This window comes from Haemaphysalis longicornis, unplaced genomic scaffold, assembly GCF_048455015.1.
Source record: "Haemaphysalis longicornis isolate Haplotype H1 unplaced genomic scaffold, Haemaphysalis longicornis Haplotype H1 scaffold_2, whole genome shotgun sequence".
NCBI lineage: Eukaryota > Metazoa > Arthropoda > Arachnida > Ixodida > Ixodidae > Haemaphysalis > Haemaphysalis longicornis.
The window spans coordinates 196,132,989-196,158,886 of NW_027526295.1; the positions used below are offsets into that span (position 1 = coordinate 196,132,989).

The 25,898-nt window shown below is 47.0% G+C and overlaps 1 protein-coding gene across 2 annotated transcripts; it reads right to left on the bottom strand.

The window, feature by feature from the left end:
* Positions 1-6,961: 6,961 nt before the first annotated feature.
* LOC144169749 (GDP-D-glycero-alpha-D-manno-heptose dehydrogenase-like) lies at positions 6,962-24,828 on the bottom strand. Of its 2 annotated transcripts, XM_077699077.1 has the most exons (3): positions 24,601-24,828; positions 23,184-23,246; positions 6,962-8,226 (listed from the first exon to the last, which is right to left on the bottom strand). In XM_077699077.1, the coding sequence occupies exon 3, from the start codon at positions 8,129-8,131 to the stop codon at positions 7,196-7,198; it is 936 nt and encodes a 311-aa protein (XP_077555203.1). In that variant the 5' UTR covers positions 8,132-8,226; positions 23,184-23,246; positions 24,601-24,828; the 3' UTR covers positions 6,962-7,195. The 2 variants fall into 2 exon arrangements, with proteins under 2 accessions (XP_077555203.1, XP_077555202.1); XM_077699076.1 differs by lacking the exon at positions 23,184-23,246 and having other exon boundaries at positions 24,601-24,826.
* Between the last annotated feature and the right edge of the window lie 1,070 nt (positions 24,829-25,898).

Below are 25,898 nucleotides of genomic sequence, written 5' to 3' on the forward strand. Positions count from 1 at the left end.
GTGGTAGCAGTAAGCGGATCACGGCGGTACAGCCTATTATGGCGAATCACTGATCTGCACTTCCGACAGCTTTCACATTGAGTGGAACGGCTTTAAAATTTGGATTGCATGGGGTGGTAGCAGTAAGCGGATAACGGCGGTACAGCCTATTATGGCGAATCACTGCTCTGCACTTCCGAAAGCTTTCACGTTGAGTGGAACGGCTTTAATTTTTTACTATCCAATCCAATCGCTCCGGAAGAGGGGAGCTGGGGAGGATCAGTAAAAGAGCTTCCCGATCAACGCTGTATGCGGTGTAGGGGAAAGCGGGGGAAAAGCTGCGTGTTACTTGCGTGCGAGGTTGCTTGCATGCTTGTTTTGGAGGTAGCCGGGAGTGTTGGCTACGTCGAGGTCCGTCTGTGAAGGCGGGCCACGTTGCCGAGGGTCTACCGCAAGCTCATTTTTCTTTGTGGTTATTTGTTTGGTAGACTTTAAGGACTCTATAGGTAAATTTACAGGTGTAAATAGGCATTCAATTTTACGTCGGAACGGAATAGATCGTTGCTCTCCCCGTCATTACGTCTACACAGCAACGAACCGCAGCGTAAGGCACGCAGATTGCGAATGCTTACTGAGGAAATGTATGTGTGCGTGTATGTATGTATGTATGTATGTATGTATGTATGTATGTATGTATGTATGTATGTATGTATGTATGTATGTAGTGGTGGTCATCGTACCAGACACTCACTCTAAAGGTCGTGGGTTGGTATCACCCACGGCGGGCATTTTTTCTCCACTTTCTTTCATTTATATGTATGTACGTACGTACGTACATATGAATGTATGTATGTATGTATGTATGTATGTATGTATGTATGTATGTATGTACGTACGTATGTATGTATGTATGTGTGTATGCATGTGCATGTATGCACGTATGTATGTATGCATGTGCATGTATGCACGTATGTATGTATGCACCAGGGTGTCGAACCGGAACCGAAGCGGCACCTTTGGCGGAACTGAACGAGAATCCGAACCGTTATATCTTGAGCCCGCTGAACCCGAACCCGAACTAAACCGAAAAAATCAATAACGTTTACCGCTTCACTACAAAATGGTTCAACCATCCTCTATTAATAATGCACGGTCAGTATCATTCGGGTCTTTTCTCAATCTCTCAAGACAGACTTCATAATCTCTCACGCGCTTTTTTCTTCAGCGCTATCACAACAGTATTACCGCTCTACGCGTGCATGGTCGCAACACGGGGAAACGTGTACGCACCAGCGTTGCAATGGGATGTTGCTGCTGGTAGCCCGCGTAAAATGCAGGGCTGAGCGCCGAAATGACACATTTTCGGCATCCTGCAGGGGATATGAAACATGGACTTTTCGCTTATCACCTCTACGCGACTGCATTGGAGCAATCGGGCCGCCAGATTGCGGCGCTGCTCTACGGCGAAGGCTCATTCCCTAAAAGATGCCTCCATGTTGCATTAAACAGCCTGCTTAGGACGTTTATAAACACTTGATAAGTGCTACCCGCAGGAGTGGTTCAGTGACTAAGCTGCTGGCAAGAATGCGTGTTCTATCACCTACCCCGGCGGCCGTTTTACTGATGTAGACAAAAATGAAAATGACTGTGTGTCGATATTCCCAGGTGGTCAATTTCTTTAAGGGCGAAGCCCTTTCGGGCCTCGCAATGTCCGTGCCGATGTCTGGAGTTGTCCGTGCGCAAGGGGCTTTACGTGCGCACAGCATTGTACGCCATCTATCGAGAGCGGCGCACACTATAGTACCATCCGCGCGCCATGTGGGGAGAGCGCCGGTAACTGCAGTAGCAAAGAGCGCGAATTTCGAAGGGTACAAAATGCAAAAATAAAGCAAAAATCCTAAACTATCTAACGATAATTCGCAGAAAAAGACGCCGTGAACGATGCCGAGGGTGCGAAGTAGTGGGACGCGAGTTGTCTTTCGTGTGGTGCTTGTCATTTACAGTGCATTTACTGCACCTCAAAATCATTTAAAACTCAGAGTGCATCAGCACGCACGCACGATGACGCTCATCACACAGGCAATACACAACTTGCGTCCCAGCGCTTCGCACCCTCGGCATCGTTCACGGCGTGGAGATGTGTGATTCTTTTTCTGCCGCCCTGGAATAAATTGTGCGCCTCATGGCCCAGGCACAGCTGCGGAGCATCAAATGCGCAAATATTTGTTGTCAGGTGTGCTCACCTTTACGCAGAAAAAAGAAAAAGAAGGCCCACTACTCTGTTTTGAAATATTCCATGCTGGGTTCATACACAAATAAGTTTTGCTGTCTTTCACTGCCTTCAGCCATTAAAGAAGCACAAAAACCGAAAAGTGGTTTTCCTCTAGACGTCCCTTCCTTTTCCCGGTCTCTCACATAAAATTTTGTCATCACTGCGAAGGTACCGAACGCCTTGGGGTGCCAAATTTAATCGTTACTTCCTCAGGAAACGCAGAACGGGCAAGTTTGTAGCGGGAATTTTTTTCTCTTACGTTGACATCAAAAGTTTCTTACATTTAGTATGTCACCGCAATACAGTAACCAGGTCATGTTTTGCGCTTTCGAACAACTAAACTACACAAATTATTGGACGTATTTTAAGGCCTGTGATAAAAAAATGGCTACGAGTTGTGAAAGTCTGGAAAAAGAAAACAATCGAAAATGGCATTTTGATATGTGTTTTCAATATCGAGCAAACTGCTTGACTTACCTGCAATGCAGTGCATTTCTCAAATCGAAGAATTATTTATACCGTAACTAAATCTGCCACGAAGAATGAAGAATGATGGATGAATAATACTAAAAAAAAAATCTAACCCCCAAGGTAGTTTAAACGCAGAAAAACAGGACCCGACGTTTTGGCAATTATTGAAAATGTGTAATGTCTGTATTTTAGATTGGAAAGAATTCCCCCGGAAAACCAAAGAATAAATGCGTTGAGTCATTTACGGGTATGAAAAGTCTATAGAGAAATATATCTGTGGCGGTAGCTGCAATTGTTGTGTTCTACAGGGGTAAAAGTTTCGAATTTCGCGTGGTTCGTCTAACGTGCCTTTGTCCTGACCTGGCTTAGGGATTTTTTTAGAATGCGAAAGTTTTCTTCCTGCGCACAAACATCAGACATCAAATTTCGTGTGCAAACGGAGCTATAAATAAATTTGTCATCCAAATTAAAAAAAATTACACCATCTTAGCGCGGGGAATCATGAGGAGGATGCGAAGCATCATAGGGGTTCCGTGTAGGTTCCATTGTGTTGCCGTTATATTCTTTCATTAATCGGAGCACGAATGGGAACGTAGTGTGAACCCCCATGTAGAGACAGAGAAATGTAGAGAAATGTAGAGACAGCGAAGAGACCGACACCCGCGTTACCTGATCGAACACCTCCTGGTTCTCGCCTTTCTTTATTGCGTGCTCACGCTCCTACCCCGCTGCCCGCCCTCTTCGTCCTCTTCTCTGGTTGACCTGCAAGGCGCGTGGCGCTTCCCGCCACAGCTTTCCCACGGGAAATTCAACATCCTCCTCTAAAGTTTTCGGTTCGTCGTTTCCGTTGACGTTCAGCTTCGCGTACCTTCGTTGTATCAGTAGCTTCTTGACGTAGTTTGAATGAGTGAAGGGCATAAGGCGCATTCGTAGCACATGCTCCCGTCTCGGTTTGTAGCGCAGTGGGAAGACCGCCACGTACCTCCCGTTGCGGCCAGAGAGTCGTGGGATCGAAACCGGGCGCCGCATAACTATTTCTTTTTATAGTGTACTGCGCTGACGGGGCTGAAAAGACGCGCATGCGCAGTAGACTGCGGACGGCGGACAACAAGAAGGAAGGGAGGGACACAGCCCCGAGCATGAGATGCTTCGCATCTAAAAGTCCCGACACACTTGTTTCATCCCTCGTGAGAACATCGCGAACTAGTCCCTGGGGCGACATAAGGGCTCGGGGAAAGGGGCTGGTGAATGGATACATCATATTTCCATAATATCTGACCCAGTTTCTCAGAGGTATCCGTGAAATTTCACCACTGTTATTGAAAAAAAAAACTGATTCTTCTGTCTTAGGAACCGGTAAAACACGAAAGTGAAATCTGCAGCGGAGCATGATTTGCGGGTCGGCGGCTGTCTTGTGGGTGTGCTTAGCGAGCGACGTCCTGTTGGCGGGTCGCTTCGACAAAGGTGCCCTGGCGTAATTGTCGTGACGGATATGACCTCAGTGAAATCTTCGTGTATGCCCCCATAAAACACGTTCATGTTAAAATATAAAACCCGAAAACGAACAACCCTAAATATAACGTAGTCTTTAGTACTAAAGGTTGCTTCCCCGCAAGAAGACCCTGTGTGCAAGAGTGCACCCTTTACAGGCCGTTTGCTTCGTTGTGCTGGCGTCACTTCCGTGACGGATATTACGTCAGTCAAAACTTTGCGTATCCCAGAATAAAACACCTTCGTGTTAAAAAGCGACATTTCGAATTTTTGTTCGTATTTTATTTTTACGGATGCCTTAAAATAATAGCAGAAGATCGTTAATTCGAACAGCAAGGGGACATCACCTCGGTTCGAACTGATGGAAGTTCGAACTAAAGAAAGTGAACAACAAAAGCTGTGGAACGCGATTGGGGTGCAGTAGAGCATGTCAGCTATAGAATGCTTGAAGAATACCGCGAGTGAAGCCTGCTTTTTTTCCTTGAAGGCGAGAGAGAGTACTTTTTGACCAACGAGCGAATGCAACGGACGGCCCCCTCTTCGCCTTCAAAACCAAAGAGACGGGCGCCATTCCCTCGGGTCATTACTTCAGAGCGATGGACATACTGGTGCTCCGTCCGCCCTTGGCGGCGACAGGTTCGACGCTTCTAGACTCAGATATGATGCCGTAGGTGAGCACGCCCACACTTTGAACTCGTATCGACGTAGTCCGCAAAGAAACTTCTTCCAAAACGTCCGCCGTGGGTGTATTAGCTTACTTTTACCCGATATAACTTCTCTCCCAGTGTTTCCTTTCCGGACGCGACGCAGCCTCAATGTATAGGCAGTGGGTGCTTTCCTGTAACCATGGGCCAGGCCTCCAGTCGCAGGCGCAGTGGTGCGTAGTTCGAATTATCCGTGGCGGAAGCCATTCGCGTTCGCATTAATGGGTTTTCAATACATAGTCTTCTATGGGTGCTCTAATTATCCGTAAATTCAAATTATTTAAGTTCTAATTACGATTTTCTGCCGTAAATACTCTTTTCCCTCTTCGCTGATAATTCATCTCATCAAACCGGTTCGCGAAACGGTTCGCTACGTGATTTGGTCGAACAGGAACTGAAGAGAAACGAACTGAATCATCCGATTCTGAACGGTAACCTAAGCGATACTTTTTCCGGTTCGACACCTTGGTATGTATGCGCGTATGTATGTATGTATGTATGTATGTATGTATGTATGTATGTATGTATGTATGTATGTATGTATGTATGTATGTATGTATGTATGTATGTATGTATGTATGCAGGCTATGTATGTATGTATGAATGTAGGTACCTATGTATGCATGTATGTTTGTATGTATGCATGCCTGTATGTATGCATTCATGTATATACGTACAGTGCTCACGGATTGAAACGCGACACTGCGAGTGCGTGGCTGCCGGTACATGCAGCGCCGCCCGTGGACACCCGTGGAAGCTAGGTGTTCCATTGTGGTATACCGCGAGGATGAGAGCGTGTTGACCGTAGGCTTACTGCTTCCGGTTGCCAATGAGCGGGACTGTGGTTCCCCGCAGCGACAGCGGAGCGCTGCGAGCCTGGAGCGCTGGAACGCATTTGTGCACCGACGGTAGTAGCCCCGCTGTGCGCGCAGCCGATTTCGCGACATGTGTGCGCACGCTCTTGTTACGAGTGCCCTCCCGATGCGGCACAGTAACGTTTATGTAATGCATAGTCACGCTCATCTGAATAAAAGAAACCTCTGTACGGAGGAACGGCAAACTTTATTTCAGGATGTAAAATAAAAAAAAAGGAAAGACGCCTTTGCAGGCACGGTCGCGTGTGGTGCGGTGCATTAGTACTTCGTCGGCTCTCCTGTTTTTTTTAGTTTATAACATGGAATTAGGTTGGCTGTTCCTTCGTGCCGACGCTCGTTTTATTCAGATAAGCGTGACCACACCTTAGATGCACATTATCTGTGTTGCATCGGAAGGGCACGCGTAACAACAGCGCGCGAGCAGACGATGCCGCGAAATTGGCTGCGCGGACCGCCGGGCGGCTACCACCGGCGCACAAACGTGCTCCTGCGCTCCAGGCTCGCAGCGCATTGCTGTCGCTGCGGGGAGCCACAGCCCCGCTTATTGATTGATTGATTGTAGGGTTTAACGCGCCGACGCAACGCAGGCGATGAGGCGCGCCGTAGTGGAGGGCTACGGATTAATTTTGACCACCTGGAGATCTTTAACGTGCGCCGAAATCTCGTACACACGGGCGTTTTTGCTTTTCGCCTCCATCAGAAAAGCGGCCGCCGCGGCCGGGATAGCCCCGCTTATTGGCAACCGGAAGCAGCAAGCCTACGGTCAAAACGCTCTCATCCTAGTGGTATACCATAATGCAACACCTAGCTTCTACGGGCTTCCACGGGCGGCGCTGCATGTACCGCAGGCAAAGCTCTCGCAGCGTCGCGTTTCAATCCGTGAGCACTGTACATGTGTATGTATCTGTAGCGTGTGGATGTATGCGTACGTGCGTGCGTGTGTGGGTGTGTGCGTGTACGTGTGCGCGCTTCCGTGTGTGTATGTATGAGTGCGTCCGTGCGTGTGTATGTGTGTGTGCGCGCGTGCGTGTGTGTGTGCGTTCATACAAATGGAAACCGCCTTAAAATAGCTTCGACGTCACTCACCATCATCTTTGCTTGTTATTCCCTCCACTCATTGCTGCTAGTTTAACGCGACTCATAAAGCGGAAACTCACGTGTATCACGTGTACGTTCTCCAAGAATAGTGTTTATTACACGATACCGCTACTTGAGCGCGGTATCGCAGTGGATAGACTGGCCTTTATCAGGTTTTTTTTACAGTTGTGCCAATGAACAATTAACTAAAATGCCATACAAACTGCACGCAGTCTGGGAGCAAATCGCGGGTAAAGCCATGCTTTCGCCTTTTTTCTGTAGACAATGGTATCCGCCATTAACGGTTTCGGGTACCGCTGCAGCCGCTACCGAGCGTTGGTGGCCTGTTCCAGCTCGTGGGGCGCCAGAAGCGGGAGGATGCGCAGCAGCTCGTCGAGGCCTTCCTCCAGGGAGATGGAGGCCTTGAAGCCCAGATTCCTGATGCGGTCATGGGACACGCGGTAGTTCCGGCGGTCCTCGTCGTATCCCTGCGCGCCCAGGTGCAGCTCGCTGCCCGTGCGGTCACAGACGAGCTGCGCGATGTGCGCCTTGGTCACGTTCAGCGAGTCGTCGCCCACGTTGAAGGTGCGTCCGCGCATCTCGTCGAAGCGCTCCAGGGCCAGCACGAAGGCCCGCGCGGCGTCGCGCACGTGCAGCATGCTGCGCCAGAAGCCCGGCTCGTACACGTCCAGCGCGCCATCCTCGAGCGCCCGCCGCGTGAAGTCGTTGAGGAGCAGGTCGAGCCGGAGCCGGGGCGCCACGCCGAACACCGTGGCCAGCCGGAGAGCCACGCCGCCACTCGCCAGCACCACGGCCTCGGCCTCGGCCTTTGTGCGGCCGTAGACGGAGAGCGGAGAGAGCGGCGTCTGCTCCGTGCACGGTGCGGGTCCGATGGCGCCGTAGCAGGAGCCGGTGGAGGCGAACACGAGCCGCTGTCCGGTTGACAGTTGGGCGACCAGCGTCTTTGTTCCGCCCACGTTCACGTCTTCCGCGAGGAGGGGCTTGCGGCTGCAGGCCGGGTAGCCCACGAGGGCCGCCAAGTGCACCACGGCGTCCACGCCGCGCAGGGCGTCGCGCAACGCAGCGGCGTCGCGTACATCGCCGCGGATGAGCCGCAGTCGCGGGGCTACAGGAAGCAGCGGAGTGAGGCCCCACGAGAAGGTGTCGAAGACGGTCACCTTCCACCCACGATCCAACAGCAGCGGCACCAGACAAGAGCCCAGGTAGCCCGCGCCGCCAGTCACCAGCACGTGCCCGGACATGTCCTCCTGTTGCCTTCAGAACACTTGAAGAGAGCCTCGCTCAATGTGGAGTGTGTCTGTTGCTCCCATTAAATTCCAAGTCCAGGTATAGGCAGCTGCAATAATTAAAAATGTGGTTTATGCCTCTTTCATAGGAATCGGTAAAGCACGAAAGTGAAATGTGCTTTCACAGGAGCATTTAAATGTTTATTGTGCATCCATATGAACTTGCACATCGCTATTTATATTACGTCGCTATGACACCGTTAGGCGCGTCAACGTTAGACACTGGATTGGACGCCCCGGAACATTGCGTAAATCCGACTGAAACAACGGCCCCTCGAAAACCGTGCGAACGAAACCGAACCGAAACCGAAAGCAGTAGGTGGCAGAGAGTGCCTCAATTCCTACCGCATCCCGCGTACACGAAGACGCTGGCATCGAGGCGCCAACTGTCGGCGTTCATTAGCGTCATGATGAACTACTTCGCTTCGCCTCTCCTAGACGGCAGCACCATCTGAATAAAGAAGCCAGTGGAAAAGGTATAAGGCGCGTTCGTAAACCTACTGGCGCTTGAATTCATAACGGAGTTGGCATAGCGCTATATACCTCCCGTTGCGGCGAGAGAGTTCGTGGTTCGAATCCGGACGGAGCCGCGTCAACGAAACTTTTTCTGGTGATGTCATTTCCGTGACGGATATGACGCCGGTGAGATCTTGGTGTGCCCGGGCATAAAACACCTTCGTGTTAAAATAATTATGTAACTTGCTTTTACAGAACAAACGTACCCCGCTCGCCACGATTAACGATGTTCATCGTTAGTAGAACGCGACTTTATCAGAATTTTACGATCTGCTGTCATCCGTACCATCCCATTCCCTACCTAGTAGCATTCCCACCTCTATCGGGCTTCGGATGTACAAAGGAATGGTCACCGTCTGGATACGTAATCGCTTATGTGTAGTTATCCTCTGGTTTAAGACTCGCATTGAAGGTGACGTCATTGCCTGCTGTCTTGCGCACGCGCGATGTTGTGCAGCCACGTAGAGCTCACGGCTTCCTGTAGCAAACGTATCCCTACTTGTCACATAGACGAGGTCTCTACAACATGTTCACCCGCCTTTTTATTCTTCATTCAACGCTACAAGTTCAGCACCGCACTTACTGATCGACTTTACTGATGCGTAGGAAGAGTGGCCTTTTTGTTACCTAGCTTCAGTGTGAGAAACGCCAAGAGCGTTGCCATCCGAGGAGGAGGAGGAGGAAATACTGTTATTCAAATTTCTGAACGGCCAAGAGGGCGGCCCAGGACAGTGGCTCCTTCTTCACTGGAGCCCAGAAGCAGTCCGCGCCGCCTGTGCTCTGTCCACCAGCTGATGCTGTGTAGGCAGAGAGGGGCTGGACAGCAACATCTCCTATTGCTCTTGCCGGGTAGTTGGCGGGAAGACGGGTGCTCAGGGCTAAAGTCGCACACCCCGCTATGTGGCGGAGTTTTCCTACTTCTGAGCAAAATTTACATTCAGCGTCGTAGCGATTCGGGTGCATTAAGTGAAGACGCGTAGGGTGTGGGAAGGAGCCGGATTGTATGAGCCGTGGGGTAGTTTGTCCCCTGGAAAGGTCAGGGTGAGGCGGGGGTAGGGTCTGTCTCTGAAGGCGATCATGCTTATGGCCCCGGTTTAGCCTGATTTGCGGCCGGCCTTCTTCTAAGACCAAATTAGTGGAGATAGTGGCTTCTGCAGTCAGTTGCATTTCGCCGGAAGGTTGCAACCGACCAAAGATTCAAAAGGAACAAATCTTCGCTTGCTGTGCAAGTTTCTGATTCCTTCCCGTTTTCTAAAACTTTCGCACTTCCTACCTTTCCACGTACCCGCGATCAATTCCCTATTTACCCCACTTCCTATCTTTTCTTCTGTCATTTCTCTCGTTCTTCCTCTTTCATATTTTTTCTCACCCTCTTGTCACTTTCTTCCGCTTCCCTACCTCCCCTTCTGCCTCTTTCTCCTTCTTTCTTTTCCCCACCTCTCCCTCCTGGAATTCTTCTACTTCCTATTCCTCCTCCTAATCCCATTTCCCACTTACATTTTTTTAACTTGACCGCCCATCTCCGAATTTCCACTCCTCCACTCCCTGACTCGGTCCCTTGTGCTGTGCATTTTTATTTTATCACTCTCCTCACTCCCCTTTTCTCTACATCCTACTCCCCCCTCCCTTTCACCCTCCTACTACTGTCTACTGTCCTCTTCCCCTCTATCCCGAATTCTTCTCCTTCTCTCCTCGACCCTCATTATCTCCAACTCCAATAGCGCTCCTTCCATCCACTTCATCATTGCCTTCCGAGCCTTCCCCCCTGCCCAACCCCCTTCATGGTACACTGTTTTCGTGCGCAGCACTCTGGCGCCCTGCACCGTGGTTTGGCGGCGGCGGCGACGTCCGCGTAACCGAGCGAGCGAACGAGACAGCGAAGGCAGAAAGAAAACGGGGGAGGAGCATCTGGCGAAGGTGTGTGTGTGTGTGGGGGGGGGGGGGGGGGAGGACGTTAGTAATAGTAATAGTAATAGTTTATTTTTCATAAACTGTACAAGGTTATGGGGAAATAAAGGGAAAAAGTTGCACATAAGCAACTTGACTGGCCCTTACAACCCTTATACGGCCGCTACGCATGGTTGAAGTGTGAGGGGGAAGTGAGAGAGGGGAAGAGCGGCTGGCGAAAGTGTTAGGGAGAGGCAGTGAAACATGTTCTCGACGATGACGCGTTCACTTCCTGAAATGCAGTTCGCGCCGCCGACGCATAGCTTACCATCTCTTCCGTCGAGAGGACCCACGAGCAGGGTATCGAACCGGGACCGGACCGGAAACCGGAACCGAATCAGAATTTTAGCCCGGAACCGGAACCAAACCGAACCCGTATTTTTCCGCCATTTGTAACAAAACCCGAACTGCAACGAATCGAAGGAACCGTTCCGAACCGGTTCCGGGAAAGGTTGGTGAAACGGTTCTGGGAAAGGTTATAAAGTAAAGCGGAAAATATCGAGTCGGTCGGGCCAACCTCGATATTTTTGGGGCCCTTGGCAGTTGCAAATTTTGCGGCGCTCTCCCTACCAACCAATCACAAAATTTAGCGCCACACAAGAAACCCGAAAAGATCTTGGATTACAACAACCTAAATACTATAAAATGTCCTTCTTTATAAAATGTCCTTCTTTATGTACGTATTGCGCTGTTATGTTGTTTCTAGCGTAAGACTGGCATCTAGCAGTGAGGTTAGCAAATAGTTGCCTTATGAATAGTCTGTGTTCATTCAAGGGTTTTCGAAACAAGTATTTATGAGGTGTAAGACTGTAGGAAGCAACTAAAATGAAAACAAAATTGCAATCAACTGGTGTGATGCGAGGGAAATCCGATACCCTTCTTCAATGCCGTCTCTCCCTTTGCTCTACCTTCTTCAGCCTCGGAGTATCGGCAGTTTCGCCGCTTGTTCATTCACCAGGCTACTGTCTTTACTAGAACTCAATCGCTTTCGCCTGTCACTAAAGTGTCATTAGTAACTTGCCATCGCCAGTGTTTCCTTGTAGTCAGTGAATCATTATAGCCGTTCTTTCCTTCTAGCCCGTCTGTTAGAAGGTGGAAGGTGGAGAGAATGAAATCCTTCCAAACGCCGCCTGCCACACTTGACCGGTGCAGGTTGACACCGAGGTTGACACCGAGTTTGAAGGCCCTGGCGCCCGATTTAGCGGGAGAATTAAAATTTTGGCAGAAAATATTTATTTTCTCAATGAATTACTGCCGAACAAGCCCTTAGGGCCCTATAAAACACTATATATTTCGAATAAAACAAACTTGTATTTTGTCTGCATGGCCCCTTTAAGCGCCCACAAGCAAGAGCATAGAGCAAGCAATGCCCGCCTTCCAATTGTACGGCGCTTCACTCGCCAGTTTATCGCGACACTATTGTTATCGCTGCTGTTTAAGGGCACCAGATTGCGTTTTCTTTCTGAGCTTCGGGATCCCAGCCAAACACACAAGCATTAACGTCGTATCCGCCTCTTTGCTTACCGACGAATGCTTAATCTTCTAGGGCTGCCTACCTAATCAAGCAAACAATAACGTCGAGTGTGCCAATCAGCAACTCGAACTTGCAGCATTCCTGACCAATGCTCTCACCTTTATCTCGGTTAACTTTAATGGGCAAGCATTCTTTGGCGCGGGCAAGCATTCTTCGGCGCCTACCCCACCGAAAAAAAAAAGCCTGACGTTTTTAGCGCTTACCACCTGGGAAATAAATTCATGAATGGTCACGTTAACAAGCGCAATACACGGTTATAATAGTGAAAATGTGTAGTTCACTGGTGACCTCAGAATTTATAAAGAAGACTAGAGAAATACCAAAAATAAAAACGCGTGGCACAGGCCGTTGTTTCATTGGTATGCTGGGGTCATGCCTCAACATGACACCTTATGCATCTGCACGGAGAAATTTAACATGACAACCCCTAAGCACTTCGTAGGGGTTGTAATGGCGAATGCATGATAATTATAAGTCTCAGCTTACACTTGTCAACTCCGGTGTACCGCAAGGATCAGTGCTGGGACCTCTCCTTTTCCTTACCTACATTAACGATTTACTGATTGCGTTTCCTTGAACTTTAATGTATTCGTCGATTACTGTGTTGTGTACCGCCAAATAACGTGTGACGATGATATAGCCGCTTAGAAATCTGATCTTGACGCTATTTTTTCCTGGTGCTAAACTTGGCTCACGGAAGTTAACGCTAACAAATGTGAGCAATCACGTGCCAACACAACAGCTCATCAGTTACCTACTTACTCATTGATAACACCCGTCTAGGTAATGTGCTATCTTATTAGTACTTCGGTGTTCCCATTTCAGCAGATCTAACTAGGACCACTCACACCAAATATGTGATGGCCGATACTAATCGCAAGTTAGTATATCTCCAACGCAACTTTTCAAAACCTCCTTCATCACTTAAATTACGAATGTGCCAAACAACAGTTATTTCTAAACTCGAATATGCCACATCAATGTGACATCGAAGTTCCGATCCTTTAACACAATAAGTGCAAATGGTACTAAATTACTGTTACATTCATTATTTCAAGTTATAATTAGACTGCTAACTTTTAACTGCCAACATTGTCTTGACGCCGCAAAATTTTCCGTCTCTGTCTGCTACATAAAATATTTTATCGTCCATACCTATGTAATCGGCTTATTTTGCATGCAGATTTTATCCTGTCTAATTTGTATCATGCTAATAAATTTGGAATTCCTTCGCCAAGAACGCATCCACTTTATCAGTATATATCCAGGATTTAAGTCGAATGAAATCGCCTTCCTGCATTACCGCCGCCTCTATTGTTCATGAGTCATTCAAAAATACAATAGATAACACTGTCTAATTGTAATTGTAGGTCATTCCTCCCCGTTAGCCCTTACGCATTAGCTAATATTGTATAATTCGAAACCATTTTAATAGCGAAGGGTTTCGTGTTGAGGCTTTCATAGAACCAAATGTGGTAACGCGGTCGCAGCTATTTGGAGAGGACGTAGCCTAGTCGGGAGTATTGATTGATTATGGGGTTTAACGCACCGAAACTACAAAGGTTATGAGGCCCGCCGCAGTGGAGGGCACTGGATTAATTTTAACCACCGCAGCATCTATAACGCGCGCCGAAATCTCGAACACGTGGGCTTTTTTTTTCTTTTTTTCTTTTTGCCTTCACCAGAAAAGCGGCCACCGCGGCCGGGAATCGAATTCGCGTCCATAATTAGGTTCAGAGCACAACGCCTTAGCCACTGAGTCACCGTAGCGGGTGCCTAGCGAAAGAACAAGCGCCAAGCACACATGCAGAAGTTCGGAGACTGATTGAACGAGACGCTTACATCGGTAAAGCTTTGCTAAACTACTCAACCTGGTGACAATGTTTATACTTGTCAGCATTGTTGAGCAAAAAGAGAACATTTGGCATATTTGAGGGAAGAAATAAACGCATAAAGGATATTTGCATTGCTCTTTTAATTAAAAGTACATGATTGCCTGATTTATGCAATATGAAATAAAAATATACGCCGTAAAAAGACAAAAAGCGTTCGCGGCGCCCCCTCGTGGCAGTGTTCCAGGTTGAAAAGTAACAAAAGGCTGCAGTAGATGGCGCGAGCAGCGGTACACGGCTAAAATGAATTGGCGCGAACGGGAATCTATCTACTGGCTTTAAAAAGTTCAGTGAGGCCTATCCTTGCGATTAGGAAACGCCAGGCAACTTCGCAGTTTACGTCAGCGTTCGCAACGTTAATTCAGTAAAGGCAATTTTTTTTGCAACATTTATTGAAGCAATTTGCTCCGTTTGTCAGTGCTTCATTGTATGAGATCTACTCTCCTCTCTATGTGCGTTATGGCCTGAGGGTTCTGTAAATACACAAAGCTCTGCTATACTCCGAGCCCCCCAAATGTCTTCTTCACTACTTTTATTCACACTTTCACAAATTATTTGCTTGTAATAGATTCTTTCGGGGCCAAATAAGCTATGATATTGAAGCACAAAGTCCCAGGGGCTTTTAATAAAGTTCTCCGTAAAATCTGTGTATCACTAGAAAGCGCTATACACGTAGCCCTTCAAAATAGGCTTCTCTACTACGCACAGAAGCACTGTTGGAAGGACTTTTTCCGAAGCCACATATATGAAAATATGAAGGACATTGGCCTTTTCATTACTGGCGTTTTCTTACGTGGGGAAAGTGCGGCACACCAGGCGTTACAGACCGACGCACAGATGGGTTTCTTCGTCGAGGTCACATAAAAATGCGTAAACATTTAAAACCGTGAAAGGAACACCAAACAAGCAAGCGACCCTGTGGCTCCATATACCGCGTGGTTCAGACAACTATCTTGCTCCCGTCTTCGGGCTTTAGGTTGCCTCTTCGTTTGCATTATCACACCGCAGACCATTCGGAACGGTGTACTGACAAGTCACGATTATTATGGCAGCTGTATGGAAACAGCATAACATGCACGCAATGTAGAAGCACAGAACTTTGATGAACATCTCCAGGAAAATCCATAACGCTTTTGCACTCAAAGCACATGAGCAGACTTTCGTTCCCCAAGGAATCTTTCCTACGTCAACACATGTATGGTCAAGATAGGCGCCAAACACAGCGAGATAGAAGGCAACTTGCCCTATCAGAACCCGACCACTTGAGCGGGGTCAAAGCCGAGATAGAGGAAGCGTTTGAATGGAAACAAGGAAGCGACTACGGGTGCGTCTGCCCATTGTCCGTTCGGAGGCACATGGCCTGTTCCGGTGACATACTCTAAATAGCGGACTGAGTTTGGGTGGTTATTTTCTATCCTATAGGTGGTATTCATTGAAAAGTTTAGCCGTCAAGTTCTTCGCTTGGCAACACTGGAAACGGCCACGGAGATGGCGCGGCTTGTGCCACTGCGCCCGCACGCCGAAGGAAAAAAAAAAGCCGGCGTGCGTCGTCTGCACCGTTTCAACCCGATTCTCAAAGGTGGTGTCAACAGAGATGTTATTATTCGCACACCCATTAGAGTCGAGGCATTACTTTGCGTTCGGTTGGGTAGAGTTTGGAACGTCCAACACACAAAATGTGCTTAGCACGGACAAGTACCGCCATCCCACGGAACCCGCCGTAACCAGTGACGGCGCACTCATGGCTGCGTGCATGCGTGCCTCGCCAGTGAATAATAGCTATATCCTGGTTGTAATTACTTTGTCCCCGTGCTTTGTGGAAGTGATGAGGGCAATGCGACCCCGAAAGCTTGTTGTCAGCGCCACCAGCGAAAAACTATACGCCTGTGCCACGAAAAAGGCCTCAAACGTTTACCCCCTCACTTGGGAATACGAGTAGCTGAAGAACATCCGTGACAAGGGCCGGCCCGCGGTGGTGGCGTTAAACAAAATCTGGATACGTCCGCGAACCCACCGACACCAAAGGGACCGTCAATTGACTATGTAGTTTCGCCTGTGAGGCTTCATTTAAAACTGTATTAAATCCTTCACAACTTTCCTTTCTCGAACTACGCCTCGCGCCATCCCATTGAATTTATCATAATACAACTTCTATCTGGGAATGAATAGGTTGCATGCTCACTGCAAGCTAAAACTCTATTTGCTCGCGCGGTACTAAGAGCGCAGTCGGCGTGTAACCCCAGGGAGTAGGCCCAACTTGTAATTTGGACACATCGTCACCATTGGCGTCCCTTCCTTACAAAGTGTTTATGATACGCCGTGGCTAAGAATGCTGTTGCTTTACCCGCCGCGGTGGCTCAGTGGCTAAGGCGTTGCGCTGCTGAGCACGAGGTCGCGGGTTCGATTCCCGGCCGCGGCGGCCGCTTTTCTGATGGAGGCGAAAAGCAAAAACGCCCGTGTGTACGAGATTTCGGCGCACGTTAAAGATCCCCAGGTGGTCAAAATTAATCCGGAGCCCTCCACTACGGCGCGCCTCATCGCCTGCGTTGCGTCGGCGCGTTAAACCCCACAATCAATCAAATCAATGCTGTTGCTTTTAAATAAAGCGTGAGATTGTAGGAAAGCAACTTAACCTTTAATACAGATCTTTCGCTCATGGAAATGCGAAAAATGACATTGCGAGCATTATTTCACACACCCACTCGGCTTCACTGGGCAGGCTCGCGCTTCTGCGATCGTTCCACGTGTTGATGTGCATCCAGACAACCCCAAACAGACTCGTAGGGCTTGCGCCTGCGCACTTTGAAGCACGCGTAGTAACGATCGCCGAATGTTACAAAGAATAGGGGCACTGTATTTTAAAAAGCCAATAAAGAGCGCCTTTTATATTTACACGAGACATTTGTGATGCGTGACACACGGAATAACAGCCCCTTCGATCTTTACCGGGTAACACATCATGGGCTTTCGGGTAAATGCCAATGTTGCACTTTTTTAGGTTGAAATTGGGCATTGCGGCAGCGGCAAGGGCAACATGCCTAGAACGACTTTCTGCTTCATTATACAGGTCACAGCTGTTCTGCTTGGGAGTCTACCGGCTATCAACAACGGAACGCAAGGCGCCGCACGTGTCGATCGAGTAATCGTGAGACACTCGGAATCAACGAGCAACGACCGCTGCCCAGTCACCGAAAGTGCGCCGTTCATCTCGGCGCACACGGAGACTGCGTGGCGTTCCACCGGAGCAACGTCCCATCACGTGACCCTCTCAAAGGCTACAAAAGCACCGCCAAAAGCTTGGACCTTCAGTGGGCATTGCGGCAGCGGCAAGGGCAACATGCCTAGAACGACTTTCTGCTTCATTATACAGGTTAGTAGTTATTTACCTGGATATTGTTATAGAAGCGATAATCGTTACTTGCTGCTGCTGCCCTGCCCACTGCGTGTGAAAACTTTGCTCACATGTATTTATTCACTGTCTGTTGATCTGCTTGTATGCGGGGATATTGAAGCAAACCCTGGTCCCAGTGATAGTGAAATGTTGGCAAAAATCTTAGAGGGTCAAGCTAAAACACATTCCTGCATTGAACCCGCCGCGGTGGCTCAGTGGCTAAGGCGTTGCGCTGCTGAGCACGAGGTCGCGGGTTCGATTCCCGGCCGCGGCGGCCGCTTTTCTGATGGAGGCGAAAAGCAAAAAACGCCCGTGTGTGCGAAATTTCGGCGCACGTTAAAGATCCCCAGGTGGTCAAAATTAATCCGGAGCCCTCCACTACGGCGCGCCTCATCGCCTGCGTTGCGTCGGCGCGTTAAACCCCCACAATCAATCAATCAATCAATCAATCAATCATTCCTGCATTGAAAAAATACAGGCTTCGCAAGACTTGATAGAAAAGAAGATTTCGGCGTTAGCAGAGCGCATTGACAAAGTGGACGAACAACTAGAAAAACTCAGTTCTCTACCCTCTAAAGTCCAAGAAGTTGAAGGAACAGTGACAAAATTAAACGAAGAGATTGTCTTCTTGACGAATAAGGTTGATGAATTGGAAAATAGAAGCCGCCGAAACAACCTGGTAATATACGGTATAGAAGAACCACGTGGGGAAACTGCAGATGGCCTGCTAAAAAAAGTGAAAGATGACATTTTCAGAGGCACGCTGCAGGTTGGAATCTCGGGCATCGAAAGATGTCATCGCATCGGGCATAAGGCCAAAGATAAATCCCGACCTGTTATTCTCAAGTTCCTGGACTATCGAGAAAAAGCAGTTGTATTAAAAAACTGTAATAAACTTAAGGGAAGTTCGATATCAGTATCGGAAGATTTTTCCTACAGGGTAAGAGAAATAAGAAAAAAATTGTGGAACAGCTCAGCTGGTGAAAGGGATAACGGATCGAAAGTAAAGCTCTTTTTTGATAAACTAAGTGTGGATGACGTCATGTTCTGGTGGAGCGAAACTACCGGTTCACGTTATAGGCTAAATAAACAGGATAATTGACGGCAACAGCAGGACAACCTGTCCCTTAAAATACTGAACGTGAATTGCAGAAGTATCGTTAATAAGGTTACTGAGCTAGAGACATTGTTGTTGACCCACAGCGTTGACATTGCCATCCTCACAGAAACATGGTTACATGCGTCAATTTATGACAGTGAATTTGTCCCCTCTGGGTACAGTGTGCATAGAAAAGACCGCGAGAATAAAGGTGGTGGCGTTGCTATCGTGTATAATAAAAGCTTAAGTATGAAAAGAATGCCTGACGTGCCTGGGGTAGAAGCTATCTTTTGCAAAGTGTACTGTGGGAAAGTTAGGTACGTTATAGGTGCTCTGTACAGGCCTCCTGGCTCTGATAGTGACATCCTGGAAAACCTAAAAACGTATCTAGATGCACAAGTCAGGATTGGGGACAGAATCATTCTAGCAGGCGACTTTAATCTTCCCGATGTCGACTGGTCAACCTTCACACCCGGTAAACGAAATATTCAATGTGAAACGATGCTTGATATTGCTTTCGCGTTTGACCTAGAGCAAGTAGTCAAGAATTACACCAGAATTCATGGTGACTCAAAATCAATACTTGACTTAATTTTTCTAAGTGGCTCGATTACAGCCAAAACATCGTGTGAAGTAATACCAGGCATATCGGATCATTCTGCAGTATTACTTGAATTAACTGGTGTAGCACTCCAACGCAAAAACCTAATGTCCAGTTTCCCCAACTTCTCTCGAGCAGACGATGTCGCTATCATTGACACGCTTGCCTTTAACTTCGATGTTTTCTCATCCTATTCCGGAGATATAAACGGCCTTTGGCATAAATTCAAAATAATAGCAAAGGAATGCATTGACAAATATGTTCCCCGGATTGTAAAGAGGTCGGAGCACAAAAACGCATGGATCTCTCGGGACTCATTGCGATTACAAAGGAAGCTAAAACGACTTAAGGCAAAGAAAACATCTTCTAACTCTGCTTGCATTGCAAATGAAATAGCAGACATTACACTAAAGCTAAAAACACAAGTACGCACTGACAAGCAACGGTATTTCGGAGAGTCTTTACCATACTTTATAACCACGTCCCCTGAGAGATTCTGGCGGCACGTACGTCCGACTTCTGGCGGGTGTGATGTATTTGATATTGAAGGTGAACAAGTAGACGACGCAAAAACAATCTCGGAGGCTTTCAATGAGCAGTTTAGAGCGTTTTCACTGTTGATGACGATGTAATACCAAACTTTGACGCAAATTTTCCTCCCGTACCGGATGTTGTAATAAGTGAAGCTGGAATTTTGAACATGCTGTTGAAACTAGATGTCAAAAAGGCACCAGGACCGGACGACATACCCAACGCTTTTTTAAAACGATATGCAGAATGGACATCGAAATACTTGTGTGTTCTCTTCACTAAATCTTTGTGTGAAGGGCAAATACCGGACGACTGGGGAATCGCCAGAGTAAAACCTATACATAAGAGCGGAAAAAAAAAACTGCATTAAGAACTATCGTCCCATCTCCTTAACTTGCACGGCATGTAAACTTTTAGAACATATTATACATAGCCACATAACGCAGTTTATCGATCAACATAATATTTTAACAAATCATCAACATGGATTTCGAAAAGGTTATTCTACGTGTACCCAACTAGCGGAAACAATACACGATTTTGCACTTACCATTAATAACAGCAAACAAACTGATGTAATTTTTATGGATTTCCAAAAAGCATTTGACAAGGTCTCTCATAAGAAGTTACTTCACAAACTCCGCAAAATTATAAATAACCATCAGCTCTTAAATTGGCTTACAGCATACATTACCAATCGTAAACAGTTTGTTGTATTCAATGGGGAAACTTCCGAAGATGTTTCTGTGGACTCTGGCGTCCCTCAGGGGTCAGTGCTTGGGCCCCTTCTTTTTCTTTTGTTTATTAATGATATTGTCTGCAATATTCCTGTGAAAATACGATTGTATGCCGATGACTGTGTTATCTACACGGAAGTGAACAGTGTAGCCGATCAAATTCTTTTAAATGACACACTCAACAAAATTGTTCTCTGGTGTGACAAGTGGCAAATGTGCATTAACTTTGACAAAACAGTATTTATGAGAATTACTAACCGGAAGAGTCCTTTAGCGTATACGTATTCCGCGAACAACAATTTCCTTCATGAAGTGTCTGTGTACAAATACTTAGGCCTCTGGATTTCAAATACTTTAAATTGGGGTCACCACATTGATTATGTGGCAAGAAATGCCAACTGTAAGCTTTTCTATTTACGAAGAGCTTTAAAATTCAGCACTCCTGACGTCCGAATGACCGCATATAAAGCTCTTATTCTTCCCTCATTAGATTATGCAGCTATTTTTTGGGACCCCTTCACTCGAACCAATATTAACAAGCTTGAAAAGATACAAAAAAAGGGTGTCCGATTTATTTATAACAGCTACGGGCGTACTTCTGTTTCAGCCTTGTTATCCAGAGCCAACTTACCACAAATAGCTGAAAGATACCGTTTAGCCAGGCTAAAATTTCTTTATCAAATAGTAAAAAGCCACTATAAATTAGACATCTCCAACATAATAACATTCTCCTCCGGGTATGCCACACGGCAAAGGCATCAAATGAAAATTACTCCTTTTCGTACACGCAACAATACCTTCAAATATTCCTTCTTTCCGCGGACCATTACTGAATGGAACCAGCTTGCTAGCACCCAAGTACAACAGCCTTCACTTTCCTTGTTTACATCATCTTTAACTTAGTGCTGAAATTATGTCATTTATTCTTTCTTGTGTACCTATGTATTTGTTGTTTGCCTTTTTTTGTGATCTCCTCATCATTTGTACCCTCCTGCCAAAATCCCAATGTGGGATTGCAGTATCAATAAATAAATAAAATAAATAAATAAATAAATAAATTTCAAGTCAGACTGTAATCATCTGATTCAGCATGTGAGACGTTTATTGGTTGTATGTGAGACGTTTATTGGTTTTACTGCTTGTACATAGTTAATTTGTCGATTGTCGTTTTGATTGTCATTTCCCGTACCTTCCATGTTCATTCCTTTCTCTTTTTATCCCCAGTACCCTCCCCCCCCCCCCCCAGTGGGAAGTAACGGGCCCAAAATCAATTTCTTAGGCCGACCTCTTCTCCTTTTCAAAGAGCATTTACTCTCTCTCTCTCTCTCTCTCTCTCTCTCACTCGACTTCACTTATTCCACAACCACCAGACACATTTGTACCACTGTGTCCTCACATACTTAACAGTTCTACCCAGGACCTCCTTCTATGGGACTGCCCCGACAACCCTTCACAACCGCAGATTTACACAAGAAACAGGTTGGCTGTTGCATCAAGCCTTCAGAAACAACAGGAACTAGCGGCCCGCCTGATTACGGCTTCGAGCGGCTGCTTAAAGGGACCCAGCAACACTTTTTTCAACTTTTTTGGAAATCTTAAATGCTTGCAGAACGTTGTCACCCAGAACACCCACTACTTAAATTAAATTAGGGGGTCGCAAAGTACCTCAGCCAAAAATTACTGCTCTATGCCCATCAGATAACTTGTAAACTCGCTGAAAAGATTTTTCTCTCATACATTCTTCGACGGCTCGAATTACGTCACTAGGCCATGTAGCGGCTGTTGGCCCATTTTCCTTCAGTTTCAGCAATGAACGCTTTTCGATAGCAACTTAAAAAAAAAGCCACAAAAACAAAGCAGAAATGGATGGCGCATCTCGTGCGACGAGCAAATCACGCAGTGCCGCTCCGTGCTGGCGATAACTATAGCTTTCGCAGTGGTTCCAGACGCGAAGGAAAAAGTGAAAGCGCTTATCGAAAGTGTTGCAAGGTCGCTTGAAACAGAAGTGGCTGATTTGTCCCAGTCATTCCGTGCTTAATAAAGGTTTTTTCTTCGTGTCAACGCAGCTTAACCCCATCTTAAGTGGAAAGTCTCGTAACTGGTCTTCCTTGTATAGTTTGGTTCTTGAGCTACGCATGAAAAAAGAAGCCAAGGCATGCTGGACCCACGGGGCAATGATATCGCAAAAAAGGGAGGAGGGTCGAGTAAGGGACCTCGCTTAATTTAAACTCGACACTGACGCCATTGGTCACGAATAAATTGCAAGTGAAACTTTATAGTGCCATGGTTATCAACAATTGGTTTACTCGGCCGAATTGTTGAAACCGCGGGAAACACCCGCTAGATGGGCGAGAGAAAAGTTCTGCCCTGTCCTGTCCACTTCGAATACCACCCCGACAATTACCAACAGGAACATTCGTACACCAACTCTGAAAGCATTTGTTCTTCCCTTCACAGTACACTGCTGTATGCAAATTTTATCCACAACTAGACCCTTAAAAAAGGTGGCAGCGTTGACTAACAGAACAATAACTAATTACTTGTTACAGCATCCACTAGGTACTTAGTAAGTGGAGATAGTAAATGTAGCACTATAAAGTTTACTAACTGAAGCAGGTAGTAAGCACCACGACCTTCAGCAGGAATGTTCTATTGAATAACACTCCCCTTAGATACATGATTTTACTAACTGGCCATTCATAACCTAGGAAAACGCGCGCCTCTAATCTAGTGTGTACACACTAAACTTTTGTACGCACTTTTTGGCCGAAAAGGGTGTCAAAATCTTGTCCCATGGCACACGCCTTTAAAAGGTGTTTTACCTAAAAAAGGGGTGTAAAGGTGAAACAAGGGTGTGGTAGTAAACACCCTAAAGTGTATTTTTTTGCAACGATAACTTTATTTTCACATAAACATACACATTACGCAGAAGGTTGCACATGATTCAGCAGTAGCTATGACAGCAGATGTGTCGGCTACATATTTTGGGTAGTGAGATGACAATGAACATAAATCCAGGAAGAAAGACACGAAACAAAGAAAGAAGAACAAGGACAACAGCAATACAGGCTATACAGAAACAAAGGCTAAATAAATTATGTGGACTTACGAGCCGGCGCTAATCTCTCTTGCATATACAACTGAAATGGAGGATTGGCCAAATAAAGCACAGACGCTGGCCCGTTGAGTGCTCGAATGAGTTTAGAAGTTTCCCTGTCCGTGCGTGTTCGCAGCGCAGCTACGCCTGGCAACGAGGATCGGCTGAGCCCGCAGAACGTCACAGAGATACATTCAACACGCACATATCACACATAGGCCACAAACAAATTCAGCAAGAAAACCAACGGGATGCACGGGGAGAGCGAGTAAAACTTGGTTAACTTAGAAATACGTCTGCTCTTCTGGCTTTTATAGCCATCAGCGGAAAACCCTCTGATAGAGTCGGTGGGTTTATCGTAAAAACCAAATATTTTTGGCGATAATTTAGGAATTATGCATTTTACTGTGAGCACATACGAGTCAGCATGTGGATCTGCAAAAACTTCTTAATCCTGAGGTGGAGTGGGAAAAGTGCTGTAGTTATGTTCAATTAGTCATATTATTTGTTAGTATCAATAAATGTTAGTGTCAAACAAGCAGCAGTCGCTAAGTGCACGCGGTCTAAACTAGTAACAATAGCATTTAACGTTCATACTTAGTGGCAGATCCTACGTACCGTTCTGCGGGCTAGTACAGTTCGTAAGGAGTTAGTAAATACAGCCGTTACTACCCTTTTCCTAGCTGTTTTGTTACGAGTGTACGTACCCTCCAACATATAATTCTGGAATGCGCTCACAACCCAGCTTCAGCCCCCCTCACCACCGATTCATTTCCTTAGCTGTGGGAGGCACTGTTGACCAGCTCTCGATTGGAGAACCAGGGCTTTATGGTGACCCGGGCAAAGACGGCTAAAGCAACACATTGGTTCCCAGACTATGGTTCCACTCCCACCATCGAGCTCATTAAAATGTTTTCTCTCGCGCATGCGCGCATTTCTTTCTTTGAGAGGTTCAAAACAATGCTGCCATTTCGAGCCACACAGCTGTATCTTAAACTGAGCTTATATCCACGAGGCTAATAGCACGCGAAGCAGAGCCCACAGTTGAACAAAGCGAACGCATTCGAGAACGTACGAACCTCGTCCTGGGCGCAGGAAGCACGGCTGGCCCGTCCAGAGAATCCGGCTCAGATGTGGTTTGGTTCTGTCCTGCCAGGCTATCCTCCCGTCACGAGGGCCAATGTCCGCATCGGCGATTCTTGTCAGCATTGTTCGGCACCGCTATCGCGAGTTTTTATCCATCTACACGCACTTGGCATTTACATTTAATCTCCACGCTCAGACACTGACCGACCAACGCGGTCTCTTTCCCTTGTATACCACTTCAAGCAGTGTTTCAAGTTGCTGATAGCGCTGTGCGTCAAGGGCCATAGTCCGTTTCGTTTCGCTGGCGCGCAGATTCCTCCTCGTGGGTAGCTCGTGGCTCATCGAAGTGCGCAGTTTATTGCGTGAGAGAACCCCACAAGAGCTCCAGGGAGACGACCATCGTGACCTGCTCCTCGTGTCACGCGCCAACGAGGCCCACAATGCAGCACATGCTGTGGAGTGCTCGGGGCTCGCGGCATAGAGAAGGCGAACATGAAGACCCTCCAGGAGTTGGCATCACCTCCTTTGGGCTGGACTCACCCAAAATAGACTGTTATATCCCTGTGGACTTTCGCAAGTACCACGGGTTACACAAGAGGATGTAGACGCTCTCACTTTCTTTACCGCCTTCCCAATCCCTCACTAGACCTTGAGTCAACCCTTCCGAATAAATAATTATAATAATAATAATTGCCGCGAAGACAAAAGGCCCAAGAAACCACCTAAAACTCATGCAAGCAAACACGTATCCCCACCCAACACTGATACCACTGATGCTCCCAAATCAACATGAAGCCCATTGATGCGAGTTCTTTGTGCAGTAAGGAACACTGTGGCACTGTCCCATTACCCTTGAGTGAACCCATCACTCTCAAAAAAAGATTTGTGGCATTCCCTAACGGAACACCAACAAGTTACTTGTCTCAGTGTACACTACGTACTTAGTAACTGGAGGTAGTAAACGCAGCACAGTCAGGGTTACTAACTGAAGCAGGCAGTAAACACCCCTACGTTCACTATAGTCCCCTACGTTCCCTAGTAAAGTTCTAGCGATAACACCCTTCTGAGCTACATGCGTTTACTAACTGGCCATGTATAACCTAGTCATAAGCACGACCTTAATCTGTTATCTGTTATACTACTTCCTACACCCAGTTAATTTCCTAATACTGAATAATTTGAGGCGCTACACCACGGGGACCAGAAGAAACACGTAGACACGGACAAGGCGCTACACATACAAGGCGTTCCCGTTGTGCAGTGTCTCAAATTATTAAGTATGTTCAACCAA